General features: G+C 37.5%; 1 protein-coding gene across 1 annotated transcript in view; it reads right to left on the bottom strand.

Annotated features, from left to right (window-relative positions):
* USH2A (usherin) overlaps nt 1-18,513 on the bottom strand; it is a 378,573-nt gene that overhangs the window by 340,131 nt on the left and 19,929 nt on the right. Inside the window, 3 exon segments of the mRNA XM_050315138.1 lie at nt 1,111-1,405; nt 3,773-3,836; nt 4,696-4,831. Coding sequence (XP_050171095.1) covers nt 1,111-1,405; nt 3,773-3,836; nt 4,696-4,831 — 495 coding nt within the window.

Genomic DNA, 18,513 nt, shown 5'->3' on the forward strand with positions numbered 1-18,513 from the left:
TAAAACCACAAAAACCTTTTTTGTTAAACAAGCTCTTTGATCTCTCAGACACTATTACACAACTACTGATCTGTGCATCAGAACTCCACCTTTTCTTGAAGACCATTTGAAAATCCACTACAAAGTCCATGATTTGTTACAGTAATACTATTTTGGCAAAAATGAAGGCTATAGTTTTGTGTTGCCAAATATTTGATGAGTCATTTGTCTGATAGGAGGTACTTTTTTTTAGGATTCTCTCTATTTTTAGCTCAGAATCAAATACCTGTGCTGGTTTAAAGAGCACTTCTTTCAGCATACTGCTTGTGCAGAAATGTGTGTAGCAAATAAGCAAAATCCTAGAATGTCACATAGATTTGAAAAGGCTTTTAACTAAAGGACTACTTCTTATATATGTAGCCAAATCTGTCAATATATTCTTTCCCTTCTCACCATTAATGGAAAAAAAAGAATAATAGGCAAGCAAGAATACACAGAAATTTGGTGAATTCCTATTGTGAATGCAGCCCCATTACTGATATGTCCCTTCTTCCAAGACATCCTGACACTCCTCAACAGCCCAGTGTTAGATGAAATATGGCCTCTTCAGTAACCAGGCCTGCCTATCGTTTTCTCCTTCCATACTCTTTGGGAGGCTTAACTACCATCTCCAGAATATCTACACAACAGAAATCCCCTCTGATACGTCAGTGTGCTTTCGACATGTTCAACTTCATTTGTCTGCAGTCAGTTTTCTACCAGAGGTATGGAACAAGCACCGTCAGCTTTAATAGAAATTAAAATTAAAATTGAACATTACAAAAGTGGAGGTAAAAGACAGCAATCAGTTTCTAAATATTGGTGTCTTCACACAGGATATCCTCTCTGGTATATCTATTCTAGATTACTGCTTGTTACAACAGGTACATCGAAATAGAATGACAAAAACCATAATGTATTCTGCCTTTTGCACTGTTACACACCAAAAAAAAAGGAAGCTTTCTTCCTGGTCCTCTAAGGATAACATTTTAAAGCATAAGGTTTGAATTTCCTTAAAATTGTAATGAAACATCTACAAAAATATTTTCTTAGTTCTTATTTAATAAATAGCAAATGTAATCTTCTCATTACCTGATACTGTCCATTTTGTAAATCTATGGTGATTGAAACACCACGATCCAGACCTGCAGTATTAGCAAACACAGACGAAATCCAAGTGGTCCCAATGTCATCATCATTGATGTAATACAGGGGATGGGCTTCTGCATCCAACCTCAGCACTCTGTCGTTAGTGGTATCATCTGCACCATTGGGGATGCAGTATCTCTGTATCAACGGGTGCACTCGGGGATGACTTCCAGGACAGCGGCACTCTGACTGGGTATGGAGATGAGGGAATTTTCCAGAGAATATTTCCAAAATGTCTCTGTCACAGCATACAGAAAAGTAATTACGTACATGACAAAAAAGGACAAGTGCCCCTTTGTGCCTCTAGGCTCACAGATTAAACAAAATTCAGTTTAGATTATAGTAGAGGCACTAAAGGCCTGGTTTCAGCTCATAAACATGGGGAATCAGCTACAAATGAAGCCCCCACAAGGTCTCTATGTTATCATTGGTAAGCAGCAGGCACCTTCAGAAGGTATCTGTGAAGAAGCACTGCAGAGCTGCTTTCATTGTTCCACATATATGAAACTCCTCAGACATATGGCACTAAGGGAAATTAGTTCCTTGATGAGGTGTCTGAAGCTAGATAGGATGAATCTAGCCATATGTGCAAGGAGAAAAACTCTTAACATTTCATTGCAGCACCATGTCTGACTCCAATTAGTGGTCTGGATACTGCTTTTAAGGGTACCATAACATCGACACATTGCCTGTAACCACAGAAAAGTTGAATGTTTGCACTCAAATCCTCCAAAAAGACCACCTTGAACAATATCACACTGCACCTTAGAAAACCTGGATAGAAATACTTTCACTTTTAACGAATTTTTACACAAATGCCCACTTTTTAGCTGCCCCAGTTTGCGTTCAATACAGCCATGTCAAATCATTGAGTCACTTGAGTTTCCTGTGACATCGACAACTGAAATAGATACATAGGGAGGGAGGGAGGAAGCCAAGCAGGTAGATATATGCATGACATGGGCAGGTCTTTATCTCTTCTTCTCCAGTGTAGAAGAAAGATTTTTTAAGCCTAGTAGATACTGAATTTTTATATTAAAAACCTATTACTTTTCCCATTTTCTTATTTTAATCAGTAACAAATAATTTTTGTATTCTTATTAAGTAAATAAATACTTGCTAGCTGCCACTACAAATTCTACAGAACTCAAAACTACAGGGTCTTTTACACAGACGTAGCCCTAAATTAATTGGCACACAGGCAAGACTTTCCTTCACCGTTTATCCCATTTTGGACCAAGTTATTTGTGGATATAAAATCAAATCTACAAAGACATTACTAGGCCAAGACATGCTGTAAAATATCTTATTTTTTAACTGTTAAGCTTTATTCATTTCGTTGACCTAAATTGTAGTTCAGAGGATTTGACAAGCATTGCTCTGAAAAAGTAAAACCACCATGATTTTCATAAAACTTGGAATTCAGATTCACATTAATATTTTCAATTCATAGGACCTAAGTTCATCATAATGTCCTGCAGACAGCTGAGCTCCTAGGAAACTGTTCTACATCTTATTGAAAGACTATCATTAGGTAGCCTTAAGGTCTGCAGTCATGAGTGTCATTGCGAGCAGCCTACCCAGGAGCACCACGCAGACAAATAGGACCTGACTACTTCTGGCCAGCTTGAATTGACTAGATTAATCCAGCATGAGCTGGATAACAAAGGTAACGTTTCTTTGTAATGTGCAAGGAAGGGAGGCTGGAGGGCAACAGAAATTGTACTGGCAACTGCAATTTTGCCTCAGGAATGTAGGAAGTCAAAGCAATTGCCCAGGGCTCTGTGGGCTGAGCTAGTGAAGTCATTGGCATCTTATGGTGACAATCTAATCTAGAAAGCAAGGAACAGTTCAGACAATGGCACCCTCGGGGTAAGGGCGTGTGTGTGGGGCGGGGGAAGCACCCAGAACAGCCGTCATGGACATCCGATACTACAGGGAATCTGAAACCAGAGGAGAGGAACAGCGAAGCACAGCCAGCCAGGCTGGCAGCCACAAAGCCAGCATTCTAACCAGTTGGAGTGTCTGTCCTCTTCAACTGGATCAGGGTATTTGAGTGGTCTAAAATGGACTAGTCCTCTCTGCTCCCTCCCTTGCCTTACAGTTTACACAGAGTTCTGAAAAAGCTTAGCAAGTCTTATCCACCAGGACTAAGCTTATCAGCACACGCTATTATGTCAGAATTATGATGAGTAGATAACACCTAGACAGTTTATAAGCATTGAAATCTAGCAACTGGATCTACTCTCTGCAGAATACATAGTAAGTCAGGTTGTAACAAGGACAACAATAAGAAGGAAAGCATATATTTATTACTGAGTGTTGTCTTGCACTATATAGATATACTACATATACCGTTACATATATTAAGCCTACTTAAGCACAGTTCAAAAGCAAAACACATTAGGTTGTTGAATTTATTTTAACTCAAGATTTTTTATATTAAAGGTAATCTTTGAAATGAGGTTCAGGAAACTACATCATCATAAACAACCATCTAAGGGAAATATCTGAAAAGCACTACACTTTGGGAAATAAGCATATTGTTATCTACACTTTCTTCTCGCCTCTCGTTTACTTTTTTACAAAAATAAAAGTTCTTTACCTGTTTGTAAGTGCCACTGGGTAAAATCGAAAATCTTGCATTCTTCCAACAAATTGCTCTAAACCTAAGAAAATACACTATAAATAATCTATTGAGCAGAAGGCAGCTTTGCACTGCATGAGAGCACCTTTAATTCAGCACTCAGAGATCTCTCTTGCACAATTACCCCTCCTGAATGAAACCATCTTGGATCTGGACAAAACTATAGAGGGCAGTGGCTTAATTTTTTTGATAAAAAAGAATGATTTATAATAACTTTATAAGAACATTTTGTACCTATCTCTTTTCTGATTAGAGAGGTGGCACAGGGATCGGCTCATTAGACAGAAGTAATGAGCCAGTCCATGTGCCACCTCTAATTAGAGAAGAGATACAGTAGGTACAACTGTACCTATCAATTTATACAATAAAGATAAAAAGCATTTTAAAATATTCCTTTCTTTTACGCAATTATTAGTTATCCACTATTCAGAATCAAAATTAACACAAAACACATTTCCAAATACAAGCTTTAAAAAATGCGGCACAGAATATTTTCTTGCCCACGCCCACCATAAAGTTGTTTTAAGTGACATATAGCCATATTTAGAAGTTAGCTTTAAATTGTGCATGTTCCTGAAGAGCAGTAGTCAGTCTTCTTAGACCTGCAGAACCAAGAATTTGTGAAAAGCAACAAAATATCCCCCACCGTTCTGCTATGACTATGTCATGCTGTAGTACATATAACATTCTAGATGCAGATGAAGAGTAAAGCTGTTAGATTCTCATTCTGCTAGTTTCATTCTGTTTTCTTCTGCAGGAAGGTATTACTTCTTAGCGTTACAGATACAAACTTAAAATTACTCACACACTTCTTTTAACCACATCATGTATATTTTTTTTGTATATTCCAATGCATTCCACTAAAATACTACAAGATTCACCTGTGAAGCTTTGTCCAATTTGCAGAGTACCATCAGCATCAGTATCTGCAACTGTTCCTGTAAGAATCCTTGAATCAAAAGGTGTGTTGTCATCTTCCCAGCCATTCAAGAAGAAACTAATTCGGCTGTGATGCACCTATAGAGTCAATGAAAAAGGGCAAGCACATGGTTTATTATGCAATCACTTTGATTTCTCTACATGTGGAGTCTATCACTGATTAACCAATAACATTACTTCAACCTATTCGCTGTGTTTCTTTATTTTCAGTGCCCACTGAAAGCAGTTACCTCTTTTCTGTCCATCCAGTTAATAGATCACCACTCAGATGCACAAGGTATAAAATTTCCACAGCAGTTAAATCAAAGAAAAAAAACACAGTATAGGGATCTGGCAGGGAGGGGGAAGAGAGGAAAAGGAGAAGGGTGGGTCTGTTTCACAAGGTACCAGGCTGGTTACAGCTACATCACCACTTCAGGCCATGGGCACATGTTATAGCTGTCACAGCTCTTCTCATACACATCAGTTCAAACAGGCCTCAAGGGGCTGTATACCATGCTCAGGATAACGAAGCACAGCACGTTTCAGTCAGGCCTCTAACACCCCTCCAAAACACCTCCCTAACCCCAGAATGCTTCTTTCTACAAGGGCTGAAGGGAATGGTATAGGAACTGCCTACATCTGCTTTACACCCAGTGGGTAATTCCCTCACATCAAGGGAACCCTTGGCTAGGAATATGCACTCAGCCGGCACCCCAGGGTACTGTTTTCTGCAAGTGTTCCATTCCCTGCCAATTCATTTTAAATCTGAGCTAACGTTCATAGAAATACTTTATGGCGTTCTCCCAGCTCCACAAAGTCACAAGATGCTGAGCTTTTACAAAGCACTTTTTTTTGCATTAAAAAATACTCAGGTTTAGGTTACCTAAAACTAGGAAAATTTTATTAATATGGGAGTGTCTTTCAGCCTTACATTTTATGATATCCAATATTCTCTTTAAAAAATATAGGCCCACACAAAATGAAAACAGTAAGTATCACAGCTATAGTCAGCTTCCCATTAATTAAATTAATTATGCAAACTAAGTTGAACTTATCCAAAACTTTTATTTCAGAAAGCGATTTATTTGCAAAAATTAAATTACTTGATTTTTAGCAATATTTAGCATCCATAAAGCTTTTTTCACATGAGAACTTGGTAACTTTCAGCATTTGAAACACCATTTTTTTGCTGCCAATTTACAGACCAGTATTTTAATTCTGCAGCTATAGATGCCTGGTGAATCATGTCTATCAAGGCCAAATAAAACTAGAGTGCTTTAGCCCATCTTGATAGTCATGCTAATCAAAACAAAATAAACATGGAATAACTGCTTCCATAAGAATTATATGTATGTGAGGACACAGCAGGTTTACAAGCCAGAATAATTTGTTGCAAAGAGGAAAGACAGAACTTATTTACCAGTTAACAAGATATCAGCTTGAAAACCACAATATAAGCACTCACAATACTATTTTGCAATAAAGTCTTTCAAATTTCAGACCAAGATAAACGGACACAATTATCTATAAATCTGAGCTCAGATGATCAGCATCAGTGCCCTGGGCAACATGAGTCTATCAGCATTTTAAGAAAGAAAACATGAAATAAGATGGAGGGATTTGTTTGGCCTTTTTTTTTTTTTTTAGGCTTCACACAAAATTGCACAGATGAATTTTTCCTCCTTAAACTGTACTTTCTAACATACACATGCATGCTAAGCTTTATTGCCATTTCCAGATTCAGTCAATACTTCCTAAATTTAGACAGGAATATTTATTGCCCTTCCAGTGATGGAAATTTGAAGGCTATTATCATAATTACTAAGCCTGGAGATTTGTTCAAAAAGTTATTGCATATGAGTTTCACCACTCAAAATACATCTCTCCATTTTAAATTATCTTTTGTGTTGACACATCAATGACCTAAATACAACAGTTTTTTATTTAATTTTAATTCAAAGCCCTCTAAACATCTGATGCCCTATTTGCAAGAGCCTAAGTATACGTATATATGGTGGTTACATCGCGGTTTCTTTCTGCATCACATTTTTTACAGCCTGTTACTGTCATTTGGTGTTTGACTGTTATCATCATAAAAGATACAGGGTTTTCTACTTTGTTATTTGTAGCATTATCTCATGTTTTACAACATCTTTGCACAACATGCCCGCACATGAAATATAACTAGTGAAAAGTTCTCAGTGGTATTAATGCATAAAAAAGAATGTGGTTCCATCTCTACTGTCTTTACCCAGCCAAAAGCTGATGAACAGCCAATTTTCCTTTATCACATTAGCACAGCCATGAGGGAAACACATTTGTTCTAGTCAGCTACACTAAAGATACTATTACCAATCTAACATATACATGTTTTATATCAGCAGTATTCTCAGAGTATGAGGGAGCCAACAATATATTAACACTAGCATGACAGTTTATTTAAGAAAAGAAAATTGTCTCTGTAGAGGGACAGAAGTTAGAAATGTATGGCTAAAGCTCAGTGTCACTGGTCTAATAAAGGTAATAATTCTTAAGCTTTCTTTATAGCAGGTAGCACTCCTGTGGCAGCTCTGTCATATCATTCAAATAAAAATGTTGCCTTTTACAAGTTTAAGAGTACCTTTATTTTCAGTCAGATATGAAGCATGTTTCCGCTTTCCTGTTTCCACTGTAAAACATTTGTAAGGGTAATTCAGAAATGGGCACACTCTCCCCCATCAGCTTCTTGCCAACTTACTGTCTCAGACACAGCTCTATAGGACCCAACTCTGCCTCCCCCCATGGTAAGCAGAGTGCTCACCTCCATGTATCCCCTTCTAAAATCAGGGTCTATTTATGACTTAACAGCAACAGAATTGAGCCCTAAGTGACCAGGTATTTTTACTTGTTGAAAATAGGTGACTAATGACAATTTTAAATCTCCCTCCCCCTCCCCCACCACCAATCTCTTCGTATTAAATAGGATTTAGAATAGTTGGGTTTAATATAGCACATCCCCAAGGTAGCCCTAAGCACTTTACAATGCTGAATTGGATATCAGTAGTGCAGTGACTGTGTAAGGCAAAGGCAGCAGTCATTATGCATTTGGCAGTAGCTCAATGTAATGATCCCCCTGCTGGTTATTAAAGGGGGTATGAATATCTGACATGGGAGGAAAATGTAGGAGGGAAACCATGTGTGGTATAAAAAATCCCAGCGGCTCTCCACTGTGGGAGGAGAAGTCTCAAAGTTTGGTGTCAGTTTAGACTAAGCTAAATAAGAAGAAAAGCTGGCACCAAATCGGCTGTTTAATGTAGTTATTTAAGGTCTCCTGACCGTTAGCATTACATTTCATACAATAGCACAGAACTTAAAGAACATTTTCCCTCCTGACTAGGACAACAGAATTATTCCCCTGTTGTCTTTATTAATGATGCTCAATAGGAATTTGTCCCAAGAGAGTAACAGGAGATGGGCAGGAAAGGTTGGCTTTATGGTTGCACAGTGCATAGGACCAGAAGCCTGGGATATCAGCCCTCTAATCCACGCTCTGAAACGGCCTTGCATTCCCGTGCTTCCCCATCTGTCAGATACTTAGCAAATCACCTCACAAGGAGGTAGCAAGGATTAGTTACTAAGATACATTCACTCTGAAACTACATCAGCCCCTGCCAACATGGAATCTAATATCAAGCAATGGAAAATCCATTTGATGGTGAACTGAGGTGGTGAAAGATGTTCACACTCTTTCCTCTAATAGCATTCTTGTTATGATCCAGAAGAGTTTCAAAGATGAGAGGTGCTGGGCCAAAGAGTTGAGAGGTTAAGTTCCTTTAATACATGCTGAACTAAGCTCTTATGGTTCTTTGGCACAAGCAAATTGTGCATCAGAGACAGCAATACCAAAACAAATCACTTCCTACCTAGAAAAACCTCCTTGCCCTGTGGGTCACAATAGTGCAGTATCACAAAATCACAGAATGGGTAGGGCTGGAAGGGACCACAGTGGATCATCTGGTCCAATCTCCCTGCTCAAGCAGGGTCAACCCAGAACACATTGCACAAGATTGTGTCCATGCTACTGTTAATAAAACAAGATAGGTACAGAAAACACATTACAACTTCATTTTCTCACCAAAAGATCTGTGCTATTCAGATCCTACCCATAACAATTTCATAACAATGAAATTTACCATGAATTTTTCCACTTGTTTTGGATCAGGCAGAGCTGTATGTGAACAAAATCCAGTATTTTCATGTATTAACTGCTAACAGAACTGCTAACTTCCACTGTATTGCAGCAATCTGTGTGGCAAAAAAAGAAGCAACACAACTGAATACTCCACTTCAGAGCAGTTGCACTGGCTAAGGGAGTAAGACAAAAAGCAGGAGCAGGGGACCATACAGGAGCATGGCAAGCTTGAATGTTAGTGTGCCTGAATACTTTTTGAATCTCAAACCACCAGCAGCTCAGAGACTTCACCAGCCAGCCATGGTTTCTACATATTAGTAGCTTTCCACTGATATATTCTGCCTGAGTTTGCATAGCTGCTCCTTGAATGAAGAATGTAATGGTTTTTTATTTTCCCTTTTTATTTCATAAGCCTTGTATTGTACTGATATCTATAAGTATAATGTATATTGGTATAATCAATGTATAAATAAATTGTATAAGAATTAAAAGAGCATAACAGGTATCATAAAAACAAGTAGTATTAAAAAAAATAACAATATGCTTTTTTAAAAAAGGAAGCTGAATATTCCTCATCATTAACACAGAGGCAGAACAGATTTTGATATCAAACAAAAAACTCAGCTATATTGACTCCACTTTCTTGAACTACAATGACCCTTTCCAAGCCAAAGCCAATTTGGGGGAATTCTGAGACCATAACCTACAAAGTTTTGTCTTTCATGTAATAACACACACATTTATTACACTGCAACATACATGTGTGATATCTGGCCCACTTAAGCAACATACTTTTTTTTCTTGACACACATTAATCACTCTGTCATCAAAATGTCCTGATACATTTATATAAACTCAAACGAGACAATTTTAGTCTCTTCCATGTGCAATTGAATTGCACCATTTAAGCAAAAATAAATGAAGTGAATCTTTCTTCAGCAGACACTATGATCTTTTGGCATTAGTAAGATTTTTCCATTAAAAGTCAGTTCTAATATTAAAAATACCCATATAGCTTGTGGAAAATGATTTCTAATAAATAAGATAGGAGGAAGTGACATAGAAAAGAGTCTTTTATGTTCTATTTTAAAAAATCCTAAATACCTAAATATATTATAGCAGAGCTCAAGATCACTATCCAGAGATCAAAGCTTCACTGCACCAAATGACACACAACCAACAGATGCAGTAGTCTCTTCCCAAAATATTTTACAATTTGTAATTATTATATGCTACAAAGACATATCTGTTTTTCAGTTAGCACAATCTTTCCCTATAGGTTATCTTTCCTATCCCAATATTTAATGTCATGGGAAAGATTTATTAAAATATTACAGATAAATTAAACTGAGTTATTTCAAGACAACATTAATCTCTTCTACTGGTTGAACACACATTCCTTTTACTCTTATTCATCATAGCTTCTAGTAACCATAAAATACAATTTAATCTTAACATTTCTTCTCATCATCTATTGTTCTAATAACTAGATCACACCGTCTGGCAAGACAAATTAATAAACCAGAAGGATTTCTTCCCAGATGCACAGGCCATAAATGAGGAGTTCCACAACAGAGAGAACTCTGGCACCAAAAATAAAAAAAAAAAAAATCTTTTCTAGTCATTTAAGTCAAATGATACTAATCCTGGCCTACTTAGTTATCCAGTCAACTTAGTGATGGCAAGCATTTGGACTGTAACTTCAGCTCTTATGGCTATTTAGACCATCAAACAAAGTCTCAGATGGCAGGGGCAGGACTGACCAACATACATAGGACAAGGACCCAAAATGCATCTTCCAATACTAGGAAATTAATACATTTCAGTACATGTAGTAGACACCATTGTTTTCATATAAGATGAAAAAGAAGTAGTTCAGGGATCAATGATACATACCAGACAATGAATGAGATTATTCCAAAACTCAGGTATCTGCATATTAAAATTTTAAAAAACACCTAATTTGTCAGTTAAAAATGCAAATTTAGCCAGCTGCAAATGCAAATTAAATTTAAAAATTTAATACAAACTAAAACACAAGGCCTGTTTCTCAAACATGAGGAAAAAAGCAAATTCTCCTTGGAATAAGAGAACAAAAAATAAACTGTAAGAATCATAGAATTAACTGGGTTGGAAGAGACCTCCAAGATCATCAAGTCCAACCCTTGATCCAACCCCACTGTGATTAGCAGACCATGGCACTCAGTGCCACATCCAGCCTCATTTTAAAAACCTCCAGGGACGGTGAATCCACCACCTCTCTGGTGGATGGGCAGGCCATTCCAATGCCTGATCACTCTCTCTGTAAAGAACTTCTTTCTAATATCCAACCTAAACCTCCCCTGACAGAGTTTAAGCCCCTCTTGTCCTACTGCTGATTGCCTGGGAGAAGAGACCGACCTCCACTTGGCTACAACCTCCTCTCAGGTAGGAGAGTGATGAGGTCATCCCTGAGCCTCCTCTTCTCCAGGCTAAACAACCCCAGCTCCCTCAGCCTCTCCTGACAGGACTTGTGCTCAAGTCCCTTCACCAGCCTCGTTGCTCTTCTCTGGACCTGCTCCAGAAGAAGACTCAAGCCTGGTTTTGTTTTTCCTTTAAATAAGCTCTATTTGCACAGCAAGTAGTTTCTCAGAAATAGAAATAACTATTATAAAGATGATACACCATTTGAAGAATTTTAAAGTGCTTTATGAGAAGCAATTAGGCAGCTATATAATTTACCTCTAAGGCATAAAAAAAGAAGAAAAAAAAAAAAAAGGAAAAAAAAGTGCTATTTATTTTCCAGATCAGCAAGCTGGCAGAAATGATCCCTCCCTTTACTTGTCTTAAAAACTAAAGCAACTCCAGAAAAAATAAAGTTACACAGGCTTTACAGAGATGTAAATTAAAGCAGAAGTTAGCATAAATGATTTGCTTAATCATTCAGAAATAAGAAGGAGTCAGAGATTATGAGAAATCAGGAGGAGCTGCAACTCATCCAGCTCAAAAATTACTACACAACGTACCGTTACAATTGCTTACTGTCACTTAATTTGGTATGGTTCTTACAAAAGTTGCCAGCTAAACAAAGCTTGCTATCTGTTAAAATAAGCATGATTCAGAAAACCGTTTTCTTCCCCTTCTTAAACGTATTGCAGATTTGTTGCATCAGGACCTTTCTCAATGAGTTCATTCTACAGAAACAGACAGTGTATTAACACATTTTCTCCCAAGGTGAGAAAACAGATTAAGGTTATGACCAAAATGACAGGCCTGTGGCTTCCTTGAATACTTTAATAGAGTCAACAAATCAACAGTGGTCACTGATGACAACAGAGGAAGGAAGACAATAGATGGAAGGAGCGGAATTAGTGATGCTGTTATAATGGTCTAATCAGAAACTTGAGCATAAAAATTTTTTTCACCTTCAACCTGTCTAAATATGTTCTTTTTGCTTGTTCATATAAAGATATATGGCATATTCTACCACTCGGGGACATTTGGGTTCACATCTTCACAAAAGCAGGTGTGAAACAGAAGCATAACAGTTAACAGAAGAGTAAAGGGGTTTTGCATATCAAAGAGATGAGACACACACAGGTATGTATTTCAGTATTTTCTTGAATAATTGCAAATCTTGCTGAAGCTGCAGTTAAAAAGGCTTCCACACAGCTTTAATAATTCGTAAATGAATTTCTGTAAAGAGGAAAGGTCAGTGATATGGATTTCAGCAACAGAATTTGGGGGAAAAACAGGTTGAAACCATTAGCATGAATCCAAACTTACTTTCAGCTGTAATATAAGCAGAGCTAGCAATTAACAATCACAGTGTTGCATTTTACATATTTTTAAAAATCTGAGCATCTATGTGCCCCTAAACTGATGAATCATAAATGGCAGACAACTTTCTGCCACAATTCAACACCTTCCTTCACTGAATAAATTGCAGAATTTACACACCTTTAACATACATCTCAAAGACTCCTTCTCTACTCCCCATTTCTGCCTTATTCTACTAATATTTATTTATTCTTTTTAATCTACTAAATTTACATCTAGCTTTAAAAAAAAAAAACCTACAAAACAATAATAACAAAAAAACCCCAAACAACAAGAAAAACAAAGTGAATACAAGTGGGAGCAGATTCTATGTCCCCACAGACTATTTTTCTCAAACATTAATATACAGGCAACAAAATAGTTTATCCTGGGAATGGGAAGGGCAAGTGCTGATCTCTTCTCTGTGGTGACCAGTGACACGACATGAGGAATAAAATGAAGCTGTGTCAGAGGAGGTTTAGGTTACGCACTGGGAAAAGGTTCATCATCCAGAGGGTGGTTGAGCACTGGAACAAGCTCCCCAGAGATGTGGTCACAGCACAAAGTCTCTATCAGCCTTCAAGAAGCATTTGGACAACGTTCTCAGGCATGTGATGTGACTCTTGGAGCTGTCCTGTGCAGGGTCAGGAGTTGGACTTGTTGATCCTTGCGAGTATTTTTCACCTCCAGATATTCTACTCATTCTATGATCCCCAAAATCCTCTGCTCCTCCCAGGCCTTCAGAAAATCTTTCTGTCAGCCATCTTATGATTGATTTAGAAAATAAAGAGGTGTGGTAATTCCCACAGTTCAGTCTCTGCAGATGAGCCAGGATTCCACATCACAATCAGCAACCTCCTACTCCACCTACTACTCACCTATCACTCCTGCAGTCTCATACTGATTATCTCTCCTTACAACATACCACATGCAGCCTAATCCTAATTTAAAACCTTAGCTGAATGGATAATTCAAGAATAAGGACTATCACAGTGATAACATTATTGCTAGAGATGTTTCGGCAGATGTCTTACATACATCAAATTCTCCTGTGGCTTTTTTTTTTTCTCCTCTCAGAGACAAAGCTTACAACCCTAAAATAAAAAGAGTTCACTTTTAGTCTTCTGCACTTTGCATTTTAATTTTTTTACTTGGAATGAAAATTGAGACAACACAGAGGGAACTTGGGTAGATCTAAAACTTGGCAAGAGATAATGAATTTATGTAGCAAACATATGAGAACAAGGATATGTCAGGAGGAATTTGTCTAGGAACTTGTTCTCAAACAGACCAAAAAAAGATGCTAATAACCATGTTAATAGGGACAGGGGAGTTGTGAGAGGGAGGGCTGTGGAAATTAAAGAGTAGTATCAAGGAGGACAAGGCAGCTCAGATAATTTATCTGCATAACACTTGACAGACAAATGGTACCTTCTGTACCAGCAAAAACCTGCCTGACAAATTTGCCAGTGAGCTTGGTGCTGCTTCAGCTAGAACCCTGTCACAATTTCAAATCTTCAGTCCTGTTTTTAGATCGTTTGACCAATATAACAGCAAATGCAAAAGCTACGTACATCATAAAATCTATTCTACCTGCTATTGTTAAATTACTTGATTCACTTTTCTGAATTTCGCTGTTTCCGTATTCAAATCCTATACCACCTTCACATGGCAAAAAATGAAGTTTTCAAGCTGTAAAGAACTCTGCACCTCGAAGCAAACTCAAACCTACTACCCACCACTCTGTATTTCAAGCCTTTGAAGCAACTTAGCTGCAAGATTGAAGGACAAGAGCAGAAGATGATAGAGGTAAGCTGCAGCCCTGGCTTCTGTGTAGGTTTCAATGTGGTGCTTTTCACACATCTTTGCTTCTCAGGACAAAGAGCATTTTACAGGAAGAAAACAAATAGGGTTTGGAGATTTTCATTGCTACCACTGACATAAGTAAAGCACAGTTAGAGACTTTGCTACGGCTTTCAAAAAGAAAGTGCTTAAGTTAGCATCCGTGCTTAGGGGAGATTCCTTTACTTACAACCATTCTGTCATTTTTAGAAAGACCTGCCAACATAGTTCTAGGCTAAGACTCATTATTCAGCTGTTGCCAAAATTACAAAGTCAACTCTGTTTGCTCAGAACATGCTAATATGCAACTGCAACTGGTTTTATTTGTTAATTTTTTTTGTTTGTTTATTCATATCAAAATTCAAGGATGCTGTAATCCTATTCTTCACTGAGAGAAGGAAGTAAAAACTCTAAGATCTTCCTTTCAGAACCTCCTTTAGCCTTTAACAACAGAAACTGAAGTTGTGAGTGTAAACAGTATATAGACAAGGTATTTGGCATTAAGTCATCAATTTTTTCTTCAAAATCGAGATGCTGCTTTAAGCTGACCAGGACCCCACACAAGAAAATGGTTTGAAGTAATTCAAGAGTTTAATTTTTCAGTATGCTCCAAAGGAAGTTGCAATATATATAAGTTCAACTTAAACAGGATCAACTAACCAAAGCAGTGAATGAAACTGTATATTAACCCAGACTATTTTAGAGCCATTATGAGAAAGGATGTGGAAAGATGCCTTTCTTTACAAAATTTATAAGGGATCCTAACACATATCAGTACTTCATGATACTGTGCTCAATCTTGTTTCAGAATCCAGAGGATTTTAACTTTCACTAACATAATAGGGTAAGAACACCTGTGCTGACTATATTTTCCCTGCAGGCCAGAAAAATGGTAGAATACCAGAAAAACATTTCAAAAGGAAAACTAGTTTTTAATCTTTGCTTATATCCTCTACTTCTTTCTTTCTTTCTTATACTCTTGTTGTTAAACTTTGATAGACACTTTTCCAGGAGCTCCTGATAAAAAAAAAAAAATCCTTGATTAGATATCTTTTGAAATTAAAACTACCTAAATGGGGAAAAAAACACTATTTTTTTAAAATCTGAAATTGACTTATCACAACATTCTGTCCAGAGATAACAAGTGGAGTGACTAGTACTTCAGCTGTGAATTTATTTAAATGTAGACATACACATGCAGTATTAGGAAGGCAAAAACAGGATATGAAATAAACATAAGGCATCAGCTCTAAGCTCACTGTCAAGAATATACCAAGGCTTCTAACCACAGAGTTCAGCTGAAGGTAACTATCTGTCAAACGTAATCTGTGCAAGTGAATATGCTTAAGCTGGTGCTATGAATCAACCAAAATTGCTTTGGTCTTATTGACATTCAATTGCAAGAAGTTGCAGCTCATCCAGTCCAATAGACATCTGACAACACCAAGAGTGCTTCAGTGACAGAAAGCTTTAAATATAGATGCAACTATCATCACAATACACATGGAACTAAACTTTATGATCCCTCATACCATCTTCAGAAACAGGTCATCAGCTGGATGCCATAAGACTGCATGGTCACCCTCTCTGCCTGTTGCCAATTTCTGCAGTCAACAAATCACTGCAATTTAAAAAAAAAAAAAAAGAGAGAGAATACAGATCAACTGACAGGAAAAGATCACTCAGTATTCCATCAATGTCCCATTAAATCTCTCTCCAAAATCCACTTTTGCCATTATCATCTTTGTTCACTGTTTAAAAATAAAATGCCAGATCAAAATTTGTTCAAACAGTTTGCATTAGTTAAGGGCCAGATCCTCAGCCACTATAAACTGCTTTCAGCTTCAGCAATGTCATTTTACACCTGCCCAGATTCAGACCTCAAATATGTTAAAGTTCCTTTTCTTCTCACATCTGTTCTTTACACCTTGAAATAAGATGTCTGATAACATATGCATATGGGAGGTTGGACAATAAAGCAACTTGTATACTGGGTCCCAAAAGAAGACACAGTTTCTGTCCTAACTTTGCACAAAATAAAGGAATACCACCTGCAATCATGTATGTGCCTGTTTCACTCTTGTCTCTCAGAGAACTTCTGCCATTTCAGTGGCAGATGTTCCATCACAGTGCACTGTTGTTTTCTAAACATTTTCATATATCCACACCATCTACATGAGTTGTTACTTACCCCCTTGCTTGCCCTCCCTAGCTTTAGTTCCTCCTTGTCTTACAGTAAATCGAAATCATCCCAGATTCACAAATAGATAAAGGAAGTTGGGGAAGAAGAAATAAATCTACTACCTACAGCTTGCAACCACGTTTAAGGGGATGTACAGTGAGTTTTGAGGGAGAAAGAGGGGAGAAAGACTCACATCCATGTTATGAGCACTCTGAACAGTTATGCCTACACTCTGAGAAATCCAGTGTGAAAAAAACAGGAGACTTCAGGAAGAAACCTCATCAGGGGACCACAGTGACAGAACTGTCTTAAAACAGAAGGGCTGGAGAGGATAAAGGGACAGTAGAAGAAATGGTAAAGAACAGCGAAGGGGAAGGAAAAAGCGTAAGGTCGGGAGGGGCAAGTTGTCTCTTTGCCTTTCCTTCTTTTGCCTCAGGCCCATATCGGCCTTTCCTTTTCTTGACTTAACTGGGATGAATTTTAATTGCAGCCTCTCTCCGTGTTTTATACACTATGTACTCTCTACTTGTGTGGAGTGGATTTCCCATTCATCACAGGATTGCAGACAAAAACCCCAGGAGCATTTTGCTTTCCTTCAAAGTTAGCTTTGCTAAAATCAATAACTTTAGGGCTGCTTCCTCCATCCAGCACATACCCCCACGCCACAACCACTTGAAATTTCACGATTTTTGATCATTTGATTTTGTGCCTTATCTCCATATACAGATTTATATTTGCAATCTTTCCACAGCAGTTACAATATTTTATACTGTTTCATTAACAGTATAAAGGCAACAACCTTACAGCAACAGTGGAAACATGCTCTCATTTGTAGCTTTAACACAGTCAGTATGATAACTGATCTTTAACAATGTCTCCCTTCTTTCTCCTCCTCAATACCCCAGCATTCTTCAAATCAAAGTTCTGGTTTCCTTAGGGAGTGTTATGTCTTAAATATTTTTATTGCTTGGGCTTCTATTTTCTGATCACCTGCAAGTCTAGTGCAACAGCCAAGAATCGCAATTACATTAAACTGTCCTTACCTTGCATGCAAACTACTGAACTTAGTTTAAAGAAATAGGAAAAAAAAAAAAAAAAAAAAAGGAGGGGTGAGAGCAGGAGTGTTTCCTACTGCAGATTGCAGATGGAGTATCATCCCTCAGCAATATTGTTACATCTCTTCCAGCTTTATATTAACTCTCCCTTCCCTGAAACTGTGTATCTTGGCATTTTAAATCCCCCTTCATTTTCCTGGTTGTCTCTCTTATTCCAATAATATCTTTCTTATCCTTGAAAACATGTCACTCCAATTCAGCAGTCTTATTACATATGCTCCTAGCATTTGTATAAAAGATATTTAGCTTTTCTCTTTGCCCTCCTTTACTTTTCTTTTTCACTATCTCCTACAATGTTAATCCCTTCTCAGCGGGAAATGGTTTTCCTTCAATCCAAGTCTTTCTTTTTGTGAATATATCCACTAGTTCAGTTTGAATTCCCTGAAGAACAACATAACTTCTTTTTAATTTTTTTTTTTAAAGGGGAAGTGGGAAGGGAGGATGGAACATGGAACCCCAGAGTGCTCCTTGAAGCAACTAACTCTGTTCAAGATCAAGCTATGTATTAATATAAATTTGACCCCAAACAGCCAATTAGAAAGCAACTGGAATGCAGACCGATCTATAAGGCAGTTTACAGGCTTAAGAAAAGCTAATAGTTATTTCAAAAACAAAGTGTTTAAGACGCAAAAATGCAAGTACCAAAATAAGAAACATGTTAATTTTTTGG

The sequence above is a fragment of the Myiozetetes cayanensis genome, unplaced genomic scaffold (genome assembly GCF_022539395.1).
Source record: "Myiozetetes cayanensis isolate MyiCay16 unplaced genomic scaffold, myiCay2020 scf2-11, whole genome shotgun sequence".
Lineage (NCBI taxonomy): Eukaryota > Metazoa > Chordata > Aves > Passeriformes > Tyrannidae > Myiozetetes > Myiozetetes cayanensis.